The sequence below is a fragment of the Melopsittacus undulatus genome, chromosome Z (genome assembly GCF_012275295.1).
Source record: "Melopsittacus undulatus isolate bMelUnd1 chromosome Z, bMelUnd1.mat.Z, whole genome shotgun sequence".
Taxonomy (NCBI): Eukaryota; Metazoa; Chordata; class Aves; order Psittaciformes; family Psittaculidae; genus Melopsittacus; species Melopsittacus undulatus.
The window spans coordinates 82431467-82457288 of NC_047557.1; the positions used below are offsets into that span (position 1 = coordinate 82431467).

At 49.2% G+C, this 25822-nt stretch overlaps 2 protein-coding genes across 2 annotated transcripts in view; both read right to left on the bottom strand.

Moving 5' to 3' along the window:
• Nucleotides 1–3221: 3221 nt before the first annotated feature.
• NRN1L (neuritin 1 like) lies at nucleotides 3222–5655 on the bottom strand. Its single transcript, XM_034072976.1, has 3 exons — nucleotides 5585–5655; nucleotides 3760–3919; nucleotides 3222–3644 (listed from the first exon to the last, which is right to left on the bottom strand). Exons 1-3 carry the CDS (start codon nucleotides 5643–5645, stop codon nucleotides 3371–3373), a joined length of 495 nt encoding a protein of 164 aa, XP_033928867.1. The 5' UTR covers nucleotides 5646–5655; the 3' UTR covers nucleotides 3222–3370.
• A 1206-nt stretch (nucleotides 5656–6861) lies between these two features.
• EDC4 (enhancer of mRNA decapping 4) overlaps nucleotides 6862–25822 on the bottom strand; it is a 43333-nt gene continuing 24372 nt past the window's right edge. Inside the window, exons 16-29 of the mRNA XM_005152415.4 lie at nucleotides 24987–25075; nucleotides 24030–24183; nucleotides 22859–23322; nucleotides 20983–21084; nucleotides 19357–19509; nucleotides 18111–18147; nucleotides 16952–17132; nucleotides 14517–14672; nucleotides 13722–13837; nucleotides 12889–13054; nucleotides 11545–11731; nucleotides 10104–10323; nucleotides 9220–9383; nucleotides 6862–7736 (exon numbers count right to left, since the gene is read on the bottom strand). Coding sequence (XP_005152472.1) covers nucleotides 7541–7736; nucleotides 9220–9383; nucleotides 10104–10323; nucleotides 11545–11731; nucleotides 12889–13054; nucleotides 13722–13837; nucleotides 14517–14672; nucleotides 16952–17132; nucleotides 18111–18147; nucleotides 19357–19509; nucleotides 20983–21084; nucleotides 22859–23322; nucleotides 24030–24183; nucleotides 24987–25075 — 2385 coding nt within the window. The 3' untranslated portion in view covers nucleotides 6862–7540. The remainder of the gene's footprint in view (nucleotides 7737–9219; nucleotides 9384–10103; nucleotides 10324–11544; nucleotides 11732–12888; nucleotides 13055–13721; nucleotides 13838–14516; nucleotides 14673–16951; nucleotides 17133–18110; nucleotides 18148–19356; nucleotides 19510–20982; nucleotides 21085–22858; nucleotides 23323–24029; nucleotides 24184–24986; nucleotides 25076–25822) is intronic.

Below are 25822 nucleotides of genomic sequence, written 5' to 3' on the forward strand. Positions count from 1 at the left end.
GTGGCAACACCTACCATGTGTATATCCTCCAGGAAGCACATGGTAGCATAACCAAGAGTGCAGGCCATGTGTGGTGGTATGTGCTGGTGTGCAGGACACCGATGACATAGCCAGGGGTGTAAGATACATACAGTGACATATGCCAGCAACCCTGAGGGGAAGGACTTGGAGGTGTTGGGTGATGAGAAGCTCCCCATGAACCAGCTTCAGTGTGCACTTGAGCCCAGAACCACTCTGGGTGCTGGGCTGCATCCCCAGAGCATGAGCAGTGGGTTAGGGAGGGGATTCTCCCCCTCTGCCCCCCTCTGGGGAGACCCCCCTGCAGTCCTGTGTCCTGCTCTGGGGCAGCAACACAAGAGGGATGTGGAACTGCTGGAACAAGTCCAGAGCAGGCCACAGAGATGCTGTGAGAGCTGGAGCAGCTCTGCTCTGGAGCCAGGCTGAGAGAGCTGGGCTGGTTCAGCCTGGAGAAGAGAAGGCTCCTTAAGGGGAGAAATTAGAGCAGCTAAAAGTGCTAAAAGCAGCTACAGGAAGACTGGAGAGGGGCTTTGGACAAGGGCCTGTAGGGACAGGACAAGGGGGAATGGCTTTAACCTGACAGAGGGGAGATTGAGATGAGCTCTTAGGCAGAAGTTCTTCCCTATGAGGATGCTGAGGCCCTGGCACAGGTTGCCCAGAGAAGCTGTGGCTGCCCCATCCCTGACAATGTTCAAGGCCAGGTTGGATGTGGCTTGGAGCAACCTGGTCTAGTGGAAGGTGTCCCTGCCTGTGGCAGGGGTTGGAACTGGGTGAGCTTTGAGGTCCCTTCCCACTTAAATCAGTGTTTGATTCCATGACTCTCTGTGCAGCCCACCTTCCTGCCTGCAGGACCAAACACACTGAGCATTTGGTGGGTGTCTGTGGGTCTTCTCAGGTGCCCACAAGCTCCCGGCTGGATCAGAGTGGCACAGTTTGGTGCATGCTGGTGTCACCATCACTTTGGTGTCTCTCCAGCTCCCTGGCCCCTCCTGCCACCCCACAGCAGGATGACAGGGAGCATCAGGGCAAAGGGGAGCAGCAGGACAATGGGGAGCAGGAGGATGATGGGGAGCAGTGATCCCCTGCTTTTGGCCCTGTGGAGCTGCCAGTGGGGTGCTGGGCACTGTGTGTGTGTGGCTGGTGCCCATCTGGGTTTATCCTCTTTAGCCATCCTGTGGGGATCTGGCATTAATTCACCCTTAAACACAGGATTGTCAGGAACTGGGAAGGGAAGACTTGGAGGATTATCCATCCTCCTGGTGCCGGCATTAAACATGGGGAGCAGCAGCTGCTGGATGAGAGGAGCTGGGGTGGGAGTTTGCCCTGTCCCATGGGGCACCAGTCCCCAGGCTCAGTGACATCCTTCCTACAGCAAAGATTGCCAGCAGCATGGCCCCACTCCTCCCCCAGTCAGCTCAAGGCTGGTTAATAAGTAACAGGAAATAAATACAGGGTCCCTCCTTAAAGCTGAGGGAGCAGCAGCAACCACTCAGCCCCTCGGGACGTACCATGACACAACAATCCAGGCAGCATTTCCCAGACTCAGAGCCTGTCAAGGGACCAGAGTGACATCCCAGAGCCTGGGGATCACAGATGTAAGAGACCTGACCTTGCAGGAAGAGGTTCTGCAGTGAAACAAGCAGTAATTTTCACTGGATGAAGGAGGACAGCAATAATTGAGCTTCTCACTCGCATGCTGACAGCTTTTAGACACAAACCAGTGGACAAAGGCTTTCCCGGATCAACACCCCGACCGTGTCCCATGACTGGGCATGGGGATGTTTTTGGAACAGCCTTGATGTCACCCTGGGAATCAAAGGAACCACAGCAACTTGTTACTCGCAGCACGTCGCCACCTTCCTCATTGCTCCTTCTAGCAGCTGAGCCTTATGCGGGCCATGGCATGGTGGGCTCATGTTCGCTGGAGGATTTTGGCAGTCAGGGTGCTGTTGCCTCTGCCAAGCAGGATGGTTTTCCCACATGCCAGCCAGCACTGCCGCCATCACTGACAGGAGCTGCTGATATGTGCACTGGAGGGTGTGGCCATTGGCAATTTTAATGTCACTTTATGTGGCAGGCAGGGGCAGGTGGCTGTGCCCTGGAGTGGGGTCACTTCACCAGTCCCAGTCCCGGGGAACTGGTTTGCCATGGTGGGTTTCAGTATGGTAGGGAAAAAAATATCTGAAATATGCCAGTACCAGGGATAGGAAAAACAGCACCTGCCACTGAGAGACACAAGTTAAACTGCAGCACATCCTCTTGGTTTAACTTCAGCAAGTCCTCATAGCAGCCTTCCAGTGCTATGGAAGGACCTAGAGGAATGCTGGAGAGGGATCCTTGATCAGGAACTGCAGTGATAGGACAAGGGGGAATGGGTTTAAATTTAAACAGGGGAGATTCAGGTTGGATATAATGAAGAAGTTCTTTCCTGTGAAGGTGCTGAGGCCCTGGCACAGGTTGCCCAGAGAAGCTGTGGCTGCCCCATCCCTGGCAGTGTTCAAGGCCAGAGTGGACGAGGCTTGGAGCAACCTGGTCTAGTGGAAGGTGTCCCTGCCTGTGGCTGGGGGTCAGAACTGGATGAGCTTTAAGCTCCCTTCCAACCCAAATGAGTCTGAGATTCTGTGATTCTATGATTCTAAATCCCACTTGGACTTGGACATGAGCTTCAGTTCCCTGGGTTTTTTTCACCTGTATCATCTTGGCTTAAACGAAACCCCTTTTTTTCCCTGCAAATCCTAGTTTCCTTCATGACCATTAATAGGACTGAACATAGACAGACTAAAATAAAAAAGGATGGAAAAGAGGATTCCTTACAGAAAATTGCCTGGTGCTGCTGTAGTTGCCCATCAGAGGACAGGATAGTGTCTACTGGAAGGAGAAAAGAGATGCAATCTGTGTTTTCCCTTTAAAACAAAGAAAACGTTTGACCCAGCTATAAGGGAATATCCTTTATGCCTGCCCCTGAAAAGCAGCTCTCAGGGAACACAGGGTGATGGGAATCCCTGGTACACCCCTCCCAAGGCTATCGCAGTCCTGCGGGCTCCCAGCATGGGGGGACAGAGCCACAGCCCCGCCATGACCCTCCCTGGGGAGCTGGTCCAGGGAACACCTCCTCTACAGTCTGTGGAGCAAACCTGGAGCTTGGGAAGGGCCTGAGGGGCATCCTTAGTGAGAGGCATGGAGGAGAAATGTAAAAGCATCTTTTAATATAAATATAAATCTGTCTGAAGGGCTGCTGGAGAAGCCCATGCCCTGTGAGGGATGCTCAGGGGTAAGGTGGGCTCTGTGGGGATGACAGCCAACACCAGGAGGACTGACACAGGATGTTCCTGGCACCGGGATGAGCACAGGGCTAGAGCTGGGGCACTAGCAGCAGCAGGACCACCTGGGCCAGAAATGGGGTGCACAAAGTAGTGGCCAAGCCTTGCAGTGTGGCCTGGTTGGTCTCGGCAGCCGGTGAACTGCGGGCACTGGCGAGGCGTCCCCGGGCACTGCACAGATCTTGCAGGTTCCCCTGGAACTGGTTCTTGCGGGATTCCTGGCGCAGAGACTCCCAGATGGCAGCTGCTTCCTCAGGGCAGCTCGACAGCACCTCGCTGGCACAAGCATGGAAGTCATCCCAGGACCTGGGGAGATGGGCAGGATTTGGGGGCACCTCTGGTGGCCAGTCACCATCTGGGTGACCGGATGATGATGCTGGATCACCATCCCAGCAGCTCTCATAGGGACGGGGGCACTCACTTGCAGATGGTGTCCAGCTCCTGCACCTCCTCAGCACCCTCATCCTGCTGGCGCTGCACACTCTGGACCATGCTGTCCCCCAGGCTGATGAGGCAGCTGGCAAAGCCCTTGTAGATGGTGTCGCACATCCCAGCCTTGCTCAGGGGCTCCTGGCTCACGGCTGCGGGAGAGAGGAAGAGACAGAGATGAGCACCTACAGAGCCCCCCACAGTCATCACCTGCTATGGGTGTCACTGGGCAGCAGTGACACCGTGCTCAGAGTGACCATCGCTCTGGCCCAGGAGCACAGCAGGGAACAATGTGATGACCCCACAAGCGATGCTGCCATTCACCACGGGAAGAGTGGGAGCCAGCTGCTTTGCCCCAGCCTCCCTGGAGCCATCTGTCCCTGCCCTGATCCCCCATCAGCGAAGATTAATTTGTGACCACAGCAGAGAAAAAAACAAGGCTCAGCAAGCTGGAGTCCCTGCTTACTCTTGGGTGGGAGAGAAGGGGGACAGGGAAGGATGAAGAGGAGGGGAAGGAGTGGGGGAACAAAGCCAGAGAAGGAGAAGAACAAAGGGAAGAGGCACAGAGGCAGCTCCTTCTGCTTCGATCTAAGAAGCCCCAATTCCCTACTCTGTTCCGCAAAGGATTCACCCTTGGGACTGGACAAACCCCAGTGCCAACAACCTGGCAACGCCTGCGAGTGCACCCGTGGCTGGGGGGGGGAGGGGGGCGAAGAGCCAGCGGGGCACTGGTCACAGTGAAATGCCTGGTGCCAGGTTCCCGAGGCCAAGTCACCGGAGTTGTGAAACTCTGGAAAGTGCCACGGGCACGCACCCGGTTGGTCTCTGCACTGCGGGTGCTGAGGAGGTGTGAGGAGTCCCGGAGGAATCCCCTGCTGGGAAGGTGCCCCAGAAGTGGGCAGAGTTGCCCCATGGCGGCTGAGGCGGCCAGGATGGCTCCAGGGAGCTGCATGCTGTGCTGGTGGCATCTTATGAAACAAGGCTCCAGGCTGTGAGGAACACTGGGGGCAAGCCTCAAACCTCAGCTCACTACAGAGCACAGCGGCTGCTCATAATGAGAAACCTGCTGAGCAGAGCTGAGCGTCAGCCTCACACCAGGTACATGGGTCACACATAGAACAGGTACTGATAGTATTGCTCCTCTTTCGATCTTCTCTCAGTAGGAAGCTGGGCAGGGCAGGGCAGGGAAGGCAAAGAAGGAAAAACGAGGAGGGCAAATCACCTCTGTTAAACGTCTGCAAAAGCTTGTAGGAAGCCTGCTCCCAGCTCCGTGAACGAGAGAAGCACAGGTGGAACACACGGGTGGAGTTTTCCTTGGGGTGCTGCACAGCATCGCTGACTCCCAAGCAAGCACCAGTACAACCACCCCGCTTCTGGAGAAAAGAGCTTGCATCGTCCACCCACCGAACCCTAAAACCGCCCAGCGCTTGGTCCTGGCCCTGATTCTCCGGGTCGGGATCCCCAGAACTCTGCATCCCTCTTCGGAACAGGGCTGCCAGCTGTCACCGCCGTGCCCGGAGCCGGACGGTGCCCCCATGGGCTCCGGGAGGAGCGGGAGAGCGCAGCGGGATGCGCTGGAGGTGCAGGATGTGCCGCAAGTCACTCGCCGGCTGGAGACGGGCGGGCAGGGAGAGCCCGGCACCGCTGAGCAGAGAGACCCTGGCAGCGCAGCGAAGCCGCTGTTCTCTTGCCCGGCACCGCGGGACGGGGCGCAGCGGGTCGCGGAGCCTCGGAGCAACCGGTCACCCGGCTCCGCGCAGGAGAGATCCCAACCCCCGCCCCGCTCCCCCCGGCCCGCAGCCGCCGGCGGCACTCACCGAGGGGCAGGAGCAGCAGCGGGCACACGGGCCCCAGCAGCCACCAGCAGCCACCGCCCATGGTGCACTCCCCGCCGTGTGCTCCGTGCTCCACCGGCAGCCCCGGCCCCGCCTCCTGCCCTCGGCCCCAACCCGCAGCCCTCCCTCGGCGGAGAACCGGAGTCCCGGAGAAAGCAGAGGCAGAAGCCGGGTGTGCCCCAGCGCCTCCCGCCCGCGGCCAGCGGAGCACGTCCCGCTCAGATCCACCTCCTGGCAACGCCTGCGAGAGCACCCGTGGCTGGGGGCGGGGGGGGGGGGGGGGGGGAAGAGCCAGCGGGGCACTGGTCACAGTGAAATGCCTGGTGCCAGGTTCCCGAGGCCAAGTCACCGGAGTTGTGAAACTCTGGAAAGTGCCACGGGCACGCACCCGGTTGGTCTCTGCACTGCGGGTGCTGAGGAGGTGTGAGGAGTCCCGGAGGAATCCCCTGCTGGGAAGGTGCCCCAGAAGTGGGCAGAGTTGCCCCATGGCTGCTGAGGCGGCCAGGATGGCTTCAGGGAGCTGCATGCTGTGCTGGTGGCATCTTATGAAACAAGGCTCCAGGCTGTGAGGAACACTGGGGGCAAGCCTCAAACCTCAGCTCACTACAGAGCACAGCGGCTGCTCATAATGAGAAACCTGCTGAGCAGAGCTGAGCGTCAGCCTCACACCAGGTACATGGGTCACACATAGCACAGGTATTGATAGTGGGATCTCTTGCTCCTCTTCTGACCCAGGGGGAGGAGCGCATCTCCAAACCAGCCCAGGGACACAGCAGCTGGTAGGAGCAGCAGATGTAGGCCCTTGGCTGGTTGATCCCTGCTTCAGGCTGGGTTTTGGCCTCCCAGGCTCAAGCCGTGCCCTTTGCAGTTTCCTCCATAAGAAGCTGGGCAAGGAAGGGAAAGCAAGGAAGCAGAAACCAAAGGAGGGCAAAGCACCCCTGCTACCCCTCTGCAAAACCTCGTAGGAAACCTGCTCTTGGCTCTGTCAAAGAGAGAGTCACAAGCAGAACACACGGGTGTTTTCCCTGGGGTGCTGCAGAGCATCACTGGCTCCCAAGCCACCTCTGACTGATGCACCCCTCAAACTTAACCAGAAACCATGGGGAAGATCTAAGAATAGAGTCACATTGCTGGCGGAAAGAAAGGGTACCACAGCTCCTCAGCTCAGGCACCAGTCCAGGCTCAAGCACATGCCTCAGCCCATCCACTCCTCCCTCCACAGTGCAACAGAAGCAGATCACCACTTGACAATTTTTCCTCAAAAAGGTGTTTATTGAACTGTTTTTAATGTTATTTCAAGAAAAAAGAAATCCAAAACTTAGGTAACAAGAAAACCCCCTGTGTATACCCAAAAATGATGAATGTGAACATCTGCTCCAGAACAATAGAAGCCCAGGGACTTGTGCAGCTTCCTGCTGCTGGACTCTCCCAACACAGAGGATCTCCAGCACACACAGATGCAGCCCCAGCCCTGCCTGCATGGCAGATCTGGAGCTAATGAAAGTCGTGTGTGCTCTGCTGATGTCCTCTCAGCTACTCACCCCACCAGGGAGCAGGAGTTTTGAATCCCCAACTAAAATACAGGTATAAGTTTCTGGTCAATGAGGCACTCAGATCCCCAGCTGTCCCCTCACTCAGGGCTCAGCATGTGCCTCCTTCCTCCTGCACTCATGGGAGCAGATTCCAAACTAAAGGGATAAGAAATCCACCAGCTCCTGCTGAATGCAGCTTAGGCTGCCAGGCAGGCCGCAGGGGTGGATGGATAGGTGAAGAACAGACTTAGATCACTTAAAAAGAGGCTATTTAGGAAAAATAAGCCAAGTGAGCTTTCAGTAACTATTTGGAACTATACAGAGATGGCATTTGCCTTAGAGACATCACACACGTTGACAGATTTCCTGGCAAGAGCTCTTAACATAACCCATATGTGGTTAGTGACTACTGGACCTGCTCCAGGGCGAGCAGGCCCTGGAGCATCATCGTGAGGCGACGGGCTGGCCTACTCAGCGTGTTGTGGGGCTCCACCTGCAGGAACTGGAAGAGCTTCTGCCGTACCTGGTTCATGACTGACCCCATGTGGTCTCGGGTGATGGGGTCACTGTGATCCAGGTGCATCACTGCTTCCTCCAAGTAACTGAAGGAGAGAGACCAGGGTGAGAACCAAACCCAGCACATGATCCCAGTGAGATTCACGTCATTTTAGGGAAGAAGATGCACATTTCTGCTCACCCACCCACCCAAGCTCAGTGCAGCATGTTCACCCACCAGAAAACAAATGTTCCTGACTCACAGTAGAGTCCACCTATCTCTTCTTCAATTTGTAAGGGCAGGCTATAGCTTCGAGCCTGCAGTATGTGCCAGATAACCTAGCCTGCTGCAGCCAGCACACTGACTGGCAAGCCAGAGCTCCCTGCAGTGCAGGAGGTGGCATCTGGTCAAAAATCTCTAGGCATTTTCTTTGGTGCCTTTTTAGCATAAGCAGAACTAATCACTCATTAATGACATTCTTTCTTGGCCAGAGTGGCTGCCCCATCCCTAGCAATGTTCAAGGCCAGGTTGGATGGGGCTTGGAGCAACCTGCTCTAGGGGAAGGTGTCCCTGCCCATGGCACAGGGTTGGAACTGGATGAGCTTTAAGGCCCCTTCCAACCCAAACCAGTTCGGGATTCGACAGCAAAAATCCTCAGCAGTGAGTCTTGGTTTACGTAGGGATGTATTTAAGGTCTTCTTCCAGTATGTCTACCCAGGAAGGGTTGTGGGAAATTGGTAAAGAAATTTTACCAACGAGCTGTTCTGAAGTTCCAACAAGCTATAAGCATTCAAACCACAGCCTGAACATAAGGCAACGCAGTCACTTGAACAGGTTTGTGCTAAGAGATCAGCTCGAACTTAACAGCAGCAGCTCATCCGTAACTTAGAGCTCTTTTTCAGTTTTTCTAACTTGATTTATTCCTGTTGTAAATTGAGTTAGAAACTTAAGTAATTTTTTTCCTATATAAGCCATGCTCAAAATCTACAGGTAATTTAACAAGTTAGGGTTTTTAGGTAACAGGGGTTTAACCGATTCACTAAAAATGTTCATGGCAAGCATCAGCAGAGTCACTGCTTTGTCACACCAGCTTTTTTTGAAGCATATAACAGACGTTACTGCTAGTAGCACCTGCTGCCACCTCCCACTGAAGGAGTCCGTCAGTCACAGCAAGAAACTGCCAACACAAAGCTCAGCAACACTGTAAGGATTAAGGACAGAACAAAGCTGCTCTGGATACGAAACTATCTAGGAAACATAGCACCATCCCTCCTTTTGCCTCCACAGTGGAACTGTTCCTTGGTTAAAGTGGATTGCTGCACAGACTGCAAATATTCACAGACTACAATGCAGGAGGTAACAACACCTACAGCTGGGTACCCCTTCCACTAACTATTGGGCAGCAAAGCTCTCTATGGCAATGCCTCCAGCTTTTCCCAAGTCACTTTTGGTTGTTCACAAGCCAGTAACAAGCTACAGAAGCTCCAGCTTTCACCAAAGCACCACCTTTCCCTTTCAGACAATGAATTAAAAGCCAGAGACAGAAAAGGTTTGCACAGGCTCAGACCTCGCACCCTGATCATACTCACTTTAACTTCAGTTCCGTACGAGTACCCAAATCAGAGGAGAGCTGCTGAATGAGAGAGAGCAGCACAGGCTGGGATAGTGGGCATGGATGCTGCCCAAATACTTGCTCAGTATCAACAGTCTCACAGACGTACAGAACCAGATTGAGATCAGCTGCTGTTAGAGCCTGCAAGGAAAACACAGCTAGAAATACAGAGGAAACAGCAGATATGTGAAAGACACAGGACAGAGCAGAGACAGCCCTCCGCTTTGGGGCAGCTCAAAGGCTTGCCAGCTTCCTCTGGGAGAAGAATTCTCTTCAAATCCTGCTGTACATGCAAGCAGGAGTGTGTTCAGGCTCTCAGGGGAATCCTGTTTCTGTGCTAAGCTGAGCAGACTACAGCCAGCCAGAGGGGAGCAAGTTACAGTTAGCAGCACGGAACAGGGCCATGTTTGCATCCCCTTCCAGCCCATTTTGCCATTATTTCCAGAGAAGTTTATTCACAACAGTTCAGACAAATCTGCCTACATATTCGAAGGCAAAGGCAAGGTCAGGCCTCAGATGGCAGATCTGCCTGGAGAAGCTTATGAAGCTGCTGCTCTTCAGGGGTGCACCATGTGCTACTGCTGATGGAAAACACTCTGGCTTATTGGCGTGCTGACACTATCCTGACAGGGCATGGGCAGGGCAGAAAAACTTAACTGCCACCAAATCATGGAATCTGCATGGCTCTGGCTCAGCCTACATAAGTGCAACTGCACCCCTCAAACAGTCTGTTGCCATGGGTCTTTTCAGGCAACTCCTGTATAAATTGGTGTGAGATTATGTTGCCACCTCAAGGAGCCCTTTCCCCCCACCTCCATTCCCCAGCAAGCAGCAATGCCTACTGCCAGGCAGCCTATGTACCTGCTGGAAGGCTTGGTTGAGGCGTCCCTGCTGGAGCAGCTGGAGGATGTGAGTTTGCTGAGACTGGAAATCCAAGTGAGTGGAGGGGATTGGAGTGCCAGCCGCAGAGCGCATTGCCTGGACGATGCTTGAGGTGACTGCTGCTTGCTGCTCCTTCATAGCCAAGCTCACTTCTTCTTTAATGACTCGCTGTACTTGAGACAAAGTAGACTCCTGCATGCTAAAAAATACCCAAAAAACAAAACCGTAAGGCATTTCTGAAAACAAAGAACTGAGAGACAACAGTGCACAAATCTTGTCCTGGTGAGAAAGCACCGGCTTGCTTATCTGTTGTAGCATGGCTCCCAAAGGGTTAATAAAAGTGACTCTGAGGCAGAGGCATTGCAACCATGCTGCCAAGGTAGCTCTGTGACCAACAATGGCCCAGGGTGCATGTGGAAGATGATAGGATTCTATGTGGGAAAACGATGTTACAGGGAAAAAAGTTTCTCATTATACAGCCATCTTTAATGGCTCTGGGTTACAAACAAGGCTAAGCTACTACGTTCACCCCCAAACAGGCATCAGATCTGTTAGATGCAGCTTCCTCATCTGTAGATGACACCTTTAGAATGAGAACACACTTTCACTGAGCCTGTGACTTCTCCACAGAAGACCAGCTCACAGCACAAGCTTTACTGTTGCTACACCTTTCCTCCCCCTAAAGACCTGGATCCTCCTCTCTTAAAAAGTGTACAAAGCATCAAACCTGTTCTACCACAGGGAAAATAACAGGACTTCTCTGGGAGCAAGCATAGCCCATGCAAGACCAGAATTTCATCTGGTAGCTTTCTTGGCACATCTAGTCTACTTCAAAGACCCCAGTGTGCTCCAATACATGTTAAAGTAGACAGGGGCATTCTGCCCTGCTGTTGACCATCAGCCAATCTTAATGCCTGGCAACCTGCCACCAGCCTCATGGTGTGAAGGTGGTGAAGGCACCACTGGGATCACACCCTGGAACCAGAATGGCCAATCATGAATTGCTGCAGAGCAGCTGGGAAGACAGAATAGCCTGCAGAAACTGTTGGTATGTCTGAGGACACAGTGCTAAGAAGAAAAGCTTTTAAAAGGCCTTTTCTGAAGTGATCTGCAGGAAGTATTCAGACTTGAGTGTTCTCAGGGGCTTCCTTAGGTCCTTCTGTCCTCCATCATGCATGTGGGACCCTGTGAAAAGCAGACCCTGAGCTCCCACATGCAGCATCAATACAGGTATGGTCTTTTTTTGTGCTCTACAGGGCACCAGCCCACGTGCTTTACCCCACTGTGCAGAGTCAAGAAGCAGCCCCACAGTACTTGTGGTGAATGGCTTGTTTCCACAACCAAGCAGGGAGAGGTTTTTGTCATGCACACATGTACATCTCACTGACAGCTCTTTCCACAAGCCCAACTGCCAACTTACTTGCTCATAAAGATACGCAGCTGATGCTCCATCTCAGCATTGACACTGGCTGTGATAGAGGAAGCCAGCTGCTCTGTGGTGCTCTGGAAGCTGCTGGTGAGCTGTCGAAGTTGATTCAGCAGCAGGTCCTGGGCCTCCTGTTCTCGCTCATTTTTGTTCTTCAAGTGAGTCTCAAACTGCTGGACATCTGCAACAAGCAGGGAGGAAGTCATTTATGCCACCAATACCTGTGGAGATGGTCAGGGTAGAAATCCAGCTACCAGGCTCTACCTGTTCTCCAGCAGAAACAATTACTGGGCCCCTGTATGAGAACAGGAGAGAAGAAAACACACAAGCCTCGTCTGGGCCTGCGTTACACTAACCAAGAAATCCTGCCTCCAGTTTCCCCATTGTGAGACACAGTAACAAAGCCATAAGTTCTCTCATGACAGACCTTTATAGGCACTCTTTGTGCAGTGCAAGACAAAATACCCTCAACTCCCACCTTCATTTCATCCACATTATGAGCTGTGATCTGCATTAGTGGTGGAGTTTAATGTCAATGAAGAAAGAGGAGGAACATTTCTGACCAAAGAAAAATCATGTCTGCAGAGATTAAAAAGCTGTATTTTAAAGTATTTTATGAATTGGTCTGATTAAAAGGGAGAAGGTAAGCTCTATGCACTTGTGGGAGATTTGTGAGGAAGAGGAAGTGTGCAAAATAAAGAGCAGCTGGAGACACTCTGCAAATACAGGGCCAATACAAGTTGCTGTGCTAGCAACTAGCAAACTTCATATGCCCTCAGAAACCAGCTCTGCAGAGTAACACCTGCCAGGCCCCCCAGACCAAGGAAACTGGATCTCAAGCATGGTAACAGGAAAGATCTTCAGTACATCAGTGCACAGTTTTCCTTACTTAAGGATATACTTCTCTTTTTTCCAGCCTGAGCATGCCTGACACTGTTCAGCCACTGTTTAACCTCTGATCATCCCCATACCCTTCTCTAAACCTTCCTCAAGCCATTACCCCTCGGAGATGAGGGTTTAGCTGCAGGACTGCTACCCGCTCCATCATCAACTTTCTGATGGCAGGATGCCCCATCCTGACAGCTGGACTTTACTACTCAGTTGATGATGTAATAGATTTACATAGTTAAGCCACGTATTTTACTGTATGGGCTACAATCTCTGTTCCAACTGCACCACTCAAAAAGTCTCCTAGGTTCCACTTCCCAAGTGTGAAATGGAACACACAGGTGGGCTGAGAGTGAAACTCTGAAAGGCAAAGGCATGAGGCCAACTTGTTGTCAGCCACTAACACAACGATACTGATCAGAGAAAACTCTGAGAAGGAAATCTACTCACATTCCTGTGTACCCTCCTTGAAGGTGTCATTAATCTGCTGGAACATGGACTGGCAGCTCTTCTCAAAAGTTGGCAACACCACATTCTGAAACGCTTCTCTGTAAGATGACTGGATTTGCCCCTGCAGGGTATCAGTCATTGTCCTCACAACAGCATCTGTAAGGTTCTTAACAAGCACACAGAAGAGATTCCAGAAAATTAACAGCAGCATGCTGCAGACTAAACACTAGAGGTCTCTGTAATACAGCTACACCAGATGGGGTCAGCCAAGTGTCAGCAGTGTGTATTCCCTCAGCTCTTCCCACAGGCAGATCTGCTTGCTAAGTGGCTGCCTGAGAACATCATGATATCCCTATAGTTCAGCTGTACAGCAAGGGAAGGTGGCACAGGCAGGCATAGCTCCTTTCCCCTTCCCCTGCTTCCTTTCCATCAGCCACCATTCTCTGCAAGCTAAGGTAAATAACAAGCTTCTGCTTCCCACATAATGTAGAAATGGAGAACAGAGGGGAGAGCAGAAGACCCAGTCACTTCATTTTACCACCTGGCTGATTGAGCTGGCCTTAGAAAGCACTGCTGTAGCAAGAATCTCTAGTCTAGTAAAAAAAAAAAAATGAACAGCCTGGTAAATGAAAGAAAGGGCTAATGAGGCAAAGGAAGAAGGGGAGTATACAATAAGCTTGCTCTTCTGATGAGACCAGGAAGAAACTTTGACCCCTGGCAGCTATATTGACCTTACCTGGAGATACAGGTGAGGGGAAGAGGTACAAGAAGTTGCTACCCAGAGGGGTGACAACTCAGTGTTCTAGGAAAAGCTACACTCTGGTTTTTCTTACCTTTGACTTCACTAGTTTGGCAATATTTTCTTTCAGTGTCCCCTCAACAGTAGCAAACTTGGCAGCAATAGTGTTATTTAGATGGCCAGCAATAGAGTCCATGCTCCTGGAAATGCCTAGACACAACAAACATGTCACAGTTGCAGCTTTAAGCCTAGAGTCACATTTCAAAACCCAGAAAAAAAAGAAAATAGTCAAACTGTTCTTGGATATGACACAATGAGAGGCAATGGTCACAAGCTCTAGTCTGGGAAGCTAAGGTTGGACATTAGGAGAGACTTTTTGCTAGGAAGGTGCTACAGCTCTGGGAATCAGAGATGCTATGAAATCTCCAACCATAAAGGTTTTCAAGACTTGCCCCAACAAAGTCATAGCTGACCTAATCTAGAATAGTGGGTAGCCCTGCTTCAAGCAGGACACTAATGGCTGCAGAAGGCTTTCTCTCCAGCTTTTCTTACATGGATGCTGCTAGCATGTCAAGGAAAGGCAAGGACAAGTTAACTTTTCTCCAGTCAACTCCCAGCTTTTCCAAACTCATTACCCTCTTTTGCCTTCCTCCACTGAACAAACTTCAGAAGCTTTATGGATTATAGTGGCAGGCCAGAGCCCACTCCCTGGAAACCCATCCCCCTCTGTCAGCCTCACATTCCTTTCAAACCACAACTCCTCACACAATAATGGGGCTCACAACAGTCTGAAGTGCAGTAACTAGTCTTCATGTAACTGAACTCCTACTTCATTTAATGTGAATCCCTAGGGGGCTTCCACCTTCAAAACCAAGGCAGCAAGACTCACACTGGGGTATGGTCTTCTTCATCTCCTCACGAACGGTCCTCTCCAGACGGTTACACACCATAGTGGAAAGGGATTGAGGGAGCTGCTGAGACAGATGCTCTTGGAGCTGCCCATTGCGCTGGTGTACTTCTGTCAGCAGTCGGTCTAGTCTCCTCTCTATTAAGAACGCATGTTAAGGAGCACAAACAACATTTCCTCTCTATTGTCAAACCCCTGTCCAGAGATGGCCATTACCTCCAGAGGCTCAGCAAGAGCAAATTTACAGCTCTGGTGAAAGAGGGGTCTAATTAAATATTGCTCATTCCAGTAAACAACAGCATGCTCTTAAATAAATTATCAGGGTGAGAGAATAGCTCTGGAAAGCATGACAGAAAAAGCAATACAGCTAAAAGAAGCTCAACAGCAATGTTCCCTACATACTGTGGGTTAACTTAGCTGCTCCTACAGGCTGCAGCTCAGTCCCCTGCAGCCATTCACTCATTCACTCCTCTGCAGTAGGATGGGAGAGACTACAGGAAGGGTAAAAGTAAGAAAGCTCACGGGTTGAGATAAAGACAGTTCAATAGGTAAAGCAAAAGCCACACATGCAAGCCAAGCAAAACAATGAATTCATTTACTGCTACTCATCGCAGGCAGGCATTCAGACATCCTGAAGCACTTCAACAGTGACTTGGGAAGAAAATTCAATCAGTCCTGTCTTCCTCCTCCTCCCTTCGCACAGCTTTTACTCCTGAGCACAGCGTCGTAGGGTATGGGACATCTCTTTAGTCAGTTCAGGCCAGCTGTGTCTCCTCCCTACTTCTTACCCACCCCCAGCCTGCTCACTAGTGGAGCAACATGAGAAACAGAGGTCTTGAAAGAGATCAGCAATAGCCAAAACACCAGTGTGCTATCAATGTTGTTTTGGTCACAAATCCAAAACATACCATCAGATGAGCTGCTATGAAGAAAATTAACTCTATCCCTGCCAAAGCCAGGACAATCCAGACAGTAAGAAGTCCCATATCCATAAAAAGCAAATTGGTAGTAATGTTTCTACAGCATGGAATTGGTGGCCATGGGTGACACAGTGCACAGGAGCAATCCAGGCTTAATCACAGAAGGGTTTGGGCTGGAAAGGACCTTAAGATCATCTACCTCCAACCCCCTGCCATGGGCAGGGTCACCTCATACTAGGTCATGTCACCCAAGGCTCTGTCCAACCTGGCCTTGAACACTGCCAGAGATGGAGCATTTAGCACTTCTTTGGGCAGTCAGTTCCACTACCCCACCCTCACAGTGAAGACCTTCTTTATATCCAACCTGAACTTCCCCTGTTTCAGTTTAAACCCATCACCCCTTGTTCTACTGCTACAGTCCCTGACAAAGAGTCCCTCCCCAGCATCCTTTTAGGCCCCCTTCAGATACTGGAAGGCTGCTATGAAGTCTCCATGTAGCCACCTCTTCTCCAGGCTGAGCCCCACCTTTCTTAGTTCATCAGTAATAAAAGCTAGTCATACCTCATGAAGAAACTAAGCTCCCTGAAGGAGCCAACACACAAACACTGAGATGTATGTGCATCTTAAAAAACATGAAACAAGAAAAAGCAAAAACCTAAAAACAACCCTCCAAAACAAACAGTGAATTCAGCCGCTGACAGAACTCAGTGCAGGCAAGGAAAAATTATTCTAATATTACAGTATAACTGTAGACTCCCAGCTTCAGTAGAAGGCTACCTGAATTACCTCTGAAAATATCAGCCTAATGATCAAAAAGGAAAATCCAACACTAATTAATAGAGAAAACAGAAATCATTGTCATTCCATAGAAGTTAAGAGTGGTTGTAGCCTGGAAACAGGCTGGGGCTCCTTAGTATGGGGAACACAACAAATTCAGCATAGTACAAGATGCAGGAACTCACTATTCACCATACAACAAAAAAATACTGGGTATCAGGTTTGAAAACATCAAAATAAGGTACTTTTCAGACAACACATTAGGGACCTGTGGACCAACAGAAGTATATAGGGATACAAACAAGATAATTCTCTATTCAGCTATGCTATTTCTGGTGCATATACTGACTTGCCTGAAGGAGAAAAGGAAGGAAAGCATCATCCCATAATTACTTTTATGCAACTGGCCACTGCCTGGCATATGCTAACATATTATGGGCACCTCTAGTCTACTCCAGCTTTGCAGCACTTATGGTCCTAATGGTAACAAGAAGATTTAGTAGCATGGAGAAAGTGACAATTCTTCCCCATTCTGAGTTTCTTGCCCTTTGGAAGGGACTGAGAGGAACTGAAACAGTTACACTGCAGACAGGTAATTTTACTGCACTGATTACCAGCTCTACCAAGATGCTTGAACTTTCTGAGTCTCCTTCATGCCTCTAGCCTGCCCCACAGCCTTCTACTTCTTACGTACAGCCAAACATTTGCATACAAGGATACGGCTCTGCTCTTGCTGGGAGTTAATCAGCCTCTCCATGTGGCCCATAAGGCTGCTCTGAATAGCACTGATGTGATCCATGACTCTTTGCACCAGCTCCATCTGGTTCTGACGCAGCCATGAGAGCTCCTGCTGTTGCCTCCTCAATATGCACATAACCTCCTCCTGGAACTCTGGTGTAATCTGTGTGAGAAGAGGACAAGGATTCATTTCTAACAGAATCAGAAGGCCTTCAAGCTTTCCACTAGCTAAATCAACCCCTGTACCAAGGACTGAAGTGTAACACACAAAGCAGAAAACAGAAAGCAGCTTAATGCCCATTTCTAAGGCTTTTGTCCCAGTAAATAAACTGATAAAGCAAGGTACACAAGGTCCCTGCATGGAATTCGTAAATGGTTGCTTAGAATATCAACGGTTCAGATTCAAGACTCGCTTCAAACCTCTGGCAGCTAAAAGAAAACAGAAGAAAACAGATACTATTCACTTTTGGCCACATGCTAAGAGCATGCTTAGGCTTCCTAATGTAAATCACATCCTCAAATACTTAGGAAAGTGCTGTGCAATCAGTAGAGTAAGAAGGAAGTTGCCTAAAGCACTTTTTCAGCTCTTTTGCTTATTTATGAATAACCAAACAACTGCAGAAATACAAATTTATAGTTTGTCTCTTCACATGCTAAAAATATCTAAAGGAGGCACATGTACCAAGGGCAGTTTAGGAAGTCTACACAACTCACAGAACATTTTCTGCCAGATACGAGGGTATTATCAACAGGGATAAGAAATTCCAACAGGCAAGTCTCACTGTAAACTTTATTTTTCTGGGAAGTTTCTCCGGCTGCCAATGCATGTGAGTTATCTCAGCAACGAAGAGGGAATGAGTGGGAACGTCTTCGATTATATTGAGTATCTCTGTGTTCTCACAAGCTATGCAGAGGTGAGAAGGGAGCTACCTGCCTGCATAGCACTGAGCAGTTCCTTCACTGCCAGAGAACAGAGCAATGCCAAGTCCTGGCACAGCTCCATCTCAGCCTGCTGGGGCATAGCAGGGGCCCACAGGGCTTCAAGGAACTGGGAGGAATTTTCTCTCAGGTCTCTAGTAGGACAGCAAATAGAGCTGAAGTATCAGGCCCTTGAGACAGACTCAGAGCAGCTTTGACTCACCAGGCTGTTAGATGATCTTGGCGACTGGTTCACATCCCTGGAAATAAAAAGAAAGTAGTAATACAATTACATCAATTAACTGCTTTTATTACCCAAGTCTTCTGCCAACACAGATCACACATTTTACAGTTGCTTTAGCTTCTACACTCTAGCTCATACTTCTATACTTCTGTTTGCCTAGTATAACATGAAGAGTGAGGTGAAAGTGATGAAATCCTAGTCCTTACTGCACTAACACTTCGTGATTTCACTATCCACACACCCCAAAATTCCCTACAGACTGGTCCCTTTGCAGGGAGGAGATTTAAACTAAGACTTAATGAAGACTGTTACAACATAAAATGCATGCTGGTTTTTCAATTTTGTTGAAATTTAAAGCCAGGGAAGGCTTTGCCAAACAGCTTTTGAAGGTCTCCTGATATTTTCCAAATGAAAATCAAGTGCCCACTTGTCAAACATAGAATTAATGAGCTTCAAATCATCTAGAACGATTCTAGCTCTAAAGGAGAAGAAACTAGTGAAGCACTCCAGCATACACACCAGAATAAAGAAAAACACTAATCCACTAATATTGCATGTCTCCATCAAAGTCACACATCTATGAATATTCAAATGCTACCAGAAGTCAAATAACATTTATTGTTCCTAGACAGCCTCCATTCAGAAACCTTAAAAAGGACTGAGGCAGGAAAAATTAAAGTAATTTCAGAGGCTGAGCTTCTGAATGTCACAGCATAGGACCACAGCCAGAGACTTAATGCCATAGCCCATCTTTGTTGTAACCTGCACAGCTAGACATCCACATCATGGAACACAATAAAAGGAGAGTATCCTGTGTTGCTTTCCTCACATTAATGCAGACACCTTGGTTCAAGGGCAGACTTTCCAGTCATCAATTTTCACTTACAAGACATTCATACGGGCATGTTGAGAAATACACTAAAGTAGCAAGCAGGTAACAAACAACAGATATTGCTGAACAAAGGCACTGTGCCAGTGCTCAGAAGGCAATTGAAAGTGGAGCCCACGTTCAGGTATACTCACACCCTGGGTGGTAGCCAGTGTCTGAGTAACCAGCAACACCTTCTGTGGGGTTACTGCCATTTGCAAAAAAGGGTGAGAGTTGGAAGCACTTGGCCTTTCACTCCCCAGCCTCAGACCCTGGCCAAGCTACTAATGGCTAATCAGGTTGTGGCCCTGCACAGCTGGTCCCACAGCCACATGTATACTGGCAAACTCAGTGTACCTGTCATCTTTCTTGCCCTTCCTCTTTAGCTTTGGTGAAGCCTGTGGGGATGTCTTGGCTTTCCAGTCCTTCACAGGCAGCCTCTGTGTAGATGTTTTGGCACCAAATCCACCTGATGTAGAAGCCAAGCTTGCAACTTCATCATCATGGTCACTAGAAAGGAATATCAGGAGAGACAACATCAGTTGCAATACCTGACAGCATTAGCCTTCATTAATGGGAGGGGATTTACACTCAGCTCTTAATTCATGTGTGGGCAGTCATGTAGCTAAACAGCTCTCCACTATGATCTTTAACAAAGAGATTTCCACAGATCTCAGCATGTGCTGCTCTGTTCTGATTCAGGCCTGATCAGGCTGAGCTCAAATGCTGCACAACAAGATTTCAATGTGCATTTGGGACAACTGTGGTTGAGGTAGTGTGGGGAAACAATGCCTGTTCTTACTGCATACACACAAGGATGTGACACTGGACGAGCACATAGCTTATCTTTACAGACAGAAAGCACTTCACACAGCAAGCATTTCAGGAACAGAGGAGAATCAGGTTGAGCCTACAAAGTACATGATTTTCAGTACCTTGGAGTCTTTCAGCTGCTGAACAGTCACCCAGTACAGGCTGGCTGGCTGGGTCAATATGAATTTCAGTGTGCCATATGAACAAACTCTCAGCTGTCAAACAGGGCTGAGCTTGCACACATAATGTGCCCACAGAGCTTCACAGTGGCTCATGAGTGAGAAAAGGTGTCAAAAGCAATAAACTACCCCCTTTACTCTGCTCTCATGAGACCCCACCTGGAGTACTGTGTTTAGGTCTGAGGCCCCAAACACAAAAAGGATGTGGAGTAAGTACAAAGGAGGCCATAAGATTATTCAGTGACTTGAGTACCTCTGCTAGACAAGCTGAGAGCTGGGCTTGTTCAGCCTGGAGAAAAGAAGGATCCAGGGAGACCTTAGAGCAGCTCCAGTGCCTAAGGAGGCTACAAGAAACCTGAAGAGGAACTTTTGACAAAGACCTGTAGGGACAGGACAAGGGGGAACAGCTTTAACCTTTTAAAGCCTTTTTAATGGCTTTAAGAGAGGAGATTGAGAAGAGATATTAGAAAAAAGTTCTTCCCTGTGAGGCCCTGGCACAGGTTGCCCAGAGAAGCTGTGGCTGCCCCATCCCTGGAAGTGTTCAAGGCCAGCTTGGATGGGGCTTGGAACAACCTGATCTAGTCAAAGGTGTCCCTGACGATGGCAGGGGGTTGGAACTGGGTGAGCTTTAAGGTCCCTACAAAACTAACTTCTGATACACCCTCACTATCTTATCTAAGGCACAGTATTTGGAAACTGATCCTTTAATACATTTTCACTGGTAATTAAACTGAACTTGGTACATGCTTTTCGAAGCAGTACAGTCAAATCTTTCCCTGCAGAGAGTAAATTGGACAGTGCCCAGAGACTGATCCATTGAGCAGCTGAATTCATCAGAACATTAAAGAAGCTGGACTGCATAGACACATGAAGTCAGGAAACAAAGCAAAGACATTCACCCCACACGTGAAGGCTTGCTGGGGACAGAAGCACAAATGTAGCCTGAACTGAGTCCATGCAGGGCGAGAGAGGGATCTAGGCACTCTGGTACCTTTGTTCTGCACTAGCATCCTGGCTGTCATGCTGCAGCAGGTGGTAGCTGTGTCGATGATAGGAAGAGCTCTTGTGCTTTTCTTCAACCTCATCCCTTGGGCTAGAGGAAGAAAGAAAAATACCATCATAAATGACTCTTTCAGCTTGGATTATTTCCTCACTCCACTTGTCAGGAGAGATCATGATAGAAGGTCTAAACGAAATAACCCCCCACACCTCTCTGCACAGATGTAGAAAGCAGCAGGTGCTGTGTAGAGCCACTAAACACTTCAGTTTCTCCAAGTGTTTTTCTGGGGGCCTTAAGAAGGGATAAGCAGCTCAGCTACGCTTCAGGCACTAACCAACAACAATCTCCCAACAGATGTTCATACAAGACAGGTAAGTCACTACTCAAAGTGGGCAGTACAGTGCGCTTCAGTGAACAGCATCTCATCTTGGATTTGTTTTTCCCCAGGGAATACTGATCTCTGCGGCAAAAATCAGTACTTACCACTTCTTTCAAGTGTCTGAGGAAGTATGTGAATTACATGGTTTAGCTTTATCAGACAGAAAAGAATTGCAGCAGTGATTCCAGTCTCATAAAGAGTTTGAAAGCAAATGGCATGTTCTATGCGGTAAACTAGGTCTATGTGAATTCAGTTGCAGGAAGATCTTTAGACAGAAGTGAGCACTTGTTACTTTCACAAAGGTGGCTGCCTCATCCCTGGCACTGTTCAAGGCTGACCGGTGCTTGGAGCAACCTAGTCTAGTGGAAAGTGTCCCTGCCCATGGCAGGGGGTTGGGACTGGATGAACTGCAATGTACCTTCTAACCCAAACCCTTCTAGGGTTCATTCTATGATCCTGTGACTTTACTGAGCTAGAATGCCAAAACCAAACCCAACCAACCAACCAGAAATCTCTCATTCAGAGGTATTCTGATATGAGGAGTCCTGAAAAATTCAAAGACAGACTGCAAACCTGTATTTTCTCAACTTTAAATTAAGAGCAAAAGCACTGTGTAGAGACACAGCTTCAGTGCCCTCCCCAGAGCTGTCACAACTGTTTCCTGAAGCAGAACCCTCAAGTGTGGAGGCACAAAGCAAGGCCTTTCTTTCTGATGCAAGGGAACAGTCCTGTGTAGTTTGAGGGACAACACTGATGCTCTCAGCCTGCTAGTCCTGTTGAAGAGAGAGGTGTTTGCACACACTCTTCACCTAGACAGTCTGGAGATACAGGTGCTCTTTCCTGCTCCCATCCCACTACAAGACAGGGATATGAATTCTGTGATGAATCCTAGCACTGCTCCAGGGTCATAGTTTGCTCCTGGTAAGCAGGCATATGTAATGCTGCACCATTCTGCATGCCTGGTCCAGAGACATCGCCACTCGTTTCTGACTTTAAAGTTCTTTATTTGTAACGCTAGCTGCACAGAGCCAGTCCTAGAAGAGAGATGTACGATTAACCTACAATCAAACCTGACAATCAATTATGTGCTAATTGATTCAACAAGAGCATGAAGGAATGCATCACCTGGGGCAGAATTTAGCTTGCATTGGGTTTTAGTTAAAAAACAAATAAAATAAAAAATCCCACCTCATGTCTCTATTCCCAGGTGAACATGAAGGCCAATAAAGTAGACTTTCACCTTGTTAACAGAGTTCCTTTATGCTACAAGGGGTATTGGAAGGGGGCAAACTGTTAGAGCTTGCCCGGGAAGTTCAGGGCACAGCATACACAGACCAAGCACACAGGAAGGTTGAATTATCAGATCCCTTAAGGAAAGGGGGGATGGAGAACAGCTCTGGATTAACCCCAACATAAGGGCTTTCACTAAGCAAGCAATTTGGCAAGTGCAAAGACATCGCTCCAAGTAAGACAAACCCAAGCGATTACCTGTCTGCCATGGTATTCCGGGTTTCTCTGGTTATGTCAGGAGCTGCTGGCCATGGCTGACTCACAACGCTGTCAGAAGATGCATTTTCCTGAGTTAAAGCAGTCTCCAGTAGTGATGGGGCATTCAGCCTGTCCACCTCCACTGGAGGCATGTCCAATGAGTGGTGGCTGTGCTCGGAATTGTGCCGGGTGCCTGGAGACAGCAAATGCAAGGCTGAGGCAGCAGATGCCATACTGTCTGCGTGATGGCTGGAATCCAGCACCTCTGCAGGAAGCCCAGAGGGAGCTGCCGCAAAGCTACGTTGCAAGGTCTCAGAAGCAATCTCAGGAATATCCTGGGACATGACTGTGGAAGCAGAGGAAATGACGTCTGGTGAGCGTTCACGGGTGGGAGAAGCCTGGGGCATCACCAAGGGCTCTACCTCCTGCAGTTCCAGTGCTAGAGAAGGGTTTCCTGGTGAGACCTGAATACAAAAATCAAACAAGAGCCTTCAGGATAATGTGGAGACACCCCAAGAACCCCTGGTACCTTACAGCAACCACCCCTGGGAACAGCCAGCTGTATCCTTTCCTCATGTGATCTCTGGTGCTCCCACTCTGTCAGATGGAGAAAGGCCTCAAGACTTGTAACAGGTTTTCAGATGGGCTAACAACACTTATCCCATGCTAGTTTGAACACACCTTCAAAAGAAAGTGGAACACCAGTTCTACTTCCCTGCTCTGCTCCAGGATCCCTTCTCTTTGTGGGGAAAAGTTAGTTGTAATAATGAGTATCTCCTGGACTAAACAGCTTATTTCAATTTCAAGCTTTGGTCATAACCAGATATGTTTTACATCATATCTGAAAAGAAAGATTTAGGAATATGAAATGACTGTTTCAGACTTGTCAGGCCAACAAAGAGGAAGACAGTACTTTCCAGGTAGCACTGTTTCCTAACACAAAGGCTGAACCACATTCAACCATTGCAACAGTGACCGCAGAAGCTAGAGCTGTCTCTAGTTTTCAGAGAAATGCTGTTTTACATGAGGCCAAGGTCCATTAACACAGGTAAACTTGTGTCCCAGAGGGTAGCCTCTGGCCCTCTTAATATCCAAGTATGTTTAATTTCTGCTTGTATAGGCCCAGAGAAAGAGATCTCTTGTCCCACGAGGAGACTAAAGGGAGCCTTACTGGAAGAGGTGCCTTTGGTGTCAGCTTGTCAGAAAGGCCTGGGATAAGAACTGAATGGCTCCTAGGACTAGTCTGGAGACCGCTGCTACTGCTACTCAGTGTGAGGCTGGTGTCCAGCTGCATCTTGGGGCTCACAGTTAAGTCTTCTGATGGCCTGCAGGAAACAGACACAAGCAAATCAAGCAGGCCAACCTAATGGTACAGATCTGCATCAGACACTCAAGGTGAGGAAATGGAACCCACAAGTCAATGGAGGAGCCCAACACAAACAGCACTAGTGCTCTCCAAGCCCTTGCTCCTTCCACAATGGTCAGCTACTCCCTCTCAACTAGCACCTGCAACTCCCAGTGCCCAAGGAGATACTAGATAGAAAGGTTGAAATAAACAAGCAAAACAAAGGAGAAAAAAAATAAATGAGGGAGAGGTTAGCAATTTCTTAAATTTGAGGTGTCAGTAGAAGAAGGGACCAGATATATCTTCAGTGCCCACTATATGGAGTTTAGAGAAAATCAGGACATTATTGGATAGGTCTTTGTCCTTTCCCACCCTCAGAGGTGAAGTTTTCACCTGGTATGCAGCCCAACCCATTGCACCACTAGTAAGATTTTCCTAACAGCCCCAGTTATCTCCCTGTCTTTGGTGGCTGCATGTGCTCCTACCCGTAAAGAATAGCCCTTTAGGGAGAAGCATGTAAAGCAACAGAACTGAAATGCAATAAGAGAACCCTTCTGAGGCACAAATGAAACACTATTGTTGGTCCCTTGGATGACAACAGGCATGCTCCAAGCTGCACTAGAGATGCAAACAGTTGCCTATACAGGGATGCTGGGACTCAAGCCAGTTTCTAACTCAAGTTAGTCTCTTCTACAAGATGCACTACAGCTCTGTGCGACCCTAAAGGACTGTATCAGTTCACCTTCCCCTGCAAATATATTGTTTAATACACATGCTACTTACCTGGGCATAGAGGCATCTGTGACAGAAGTGCTACTCATGGCTGTGACTGAAGTCAGGGAACTGACACTACTGCCTGGAGACACAGCAATCTAGAAGAGAACACAGCAATCAGGATGTGACAGAAGAGTTCAAGAGAACTTTGCCTGAGGGTGCTGGCTCCAGAATTCCTAAAGAGTCTTTAGTGAAGAGGGAACAGAAAAAATAGGTCAAGTGGTACTGCTAGAGTGCTCAGGTGCTGGTCGAAGGCAAGCCCTAACACACCAATTACATGAACCACGACTGCTGTTATTGAGGAACTGCTCTCCCAAAAACTGGCATTCTGCAAGGCTTTGCCCCAGATTCCCATTTTGCTCTTTGAGCCTAGGCTGCTCTGCCAAGGTCTAGTGAGGCCAGAATCTGTAGAGGGTTTAGGTCCTACACTGCTGATACATGGAAGCAGAATGCTCTTATCATCTGTGAAGAGCACAGTAGGACATGTTGGCCCCAACTGCTGCTTCTGGCTGTCAAAACACATACAGAGAGCACACAAATACTCAGCTAGGAAAGCTGGAGTGGCCAAGCTGCTTAGGCTTGACAGTACTCATGGCAGAGCGCACAGACTGAGCAAAATTAAAGGCTGTGTCAACCCTACACTGCTCCTGGGTACTGTTGCCAGCCAGAAAAAGCCTGCCATGAAACAGGTAGCAGTGAAAAGCCAGGTTTAAACTGAAGAGTTACACTGTCCAAACTGAAGACTGAGCTGCTCCTTGCAGCAAAGAGTATGTGCAATCATGGCTCCAGCAACAACTTCTCTCCTCCCTTGGGACATCTTTGCATTGGGAAGGATACCCACCCAC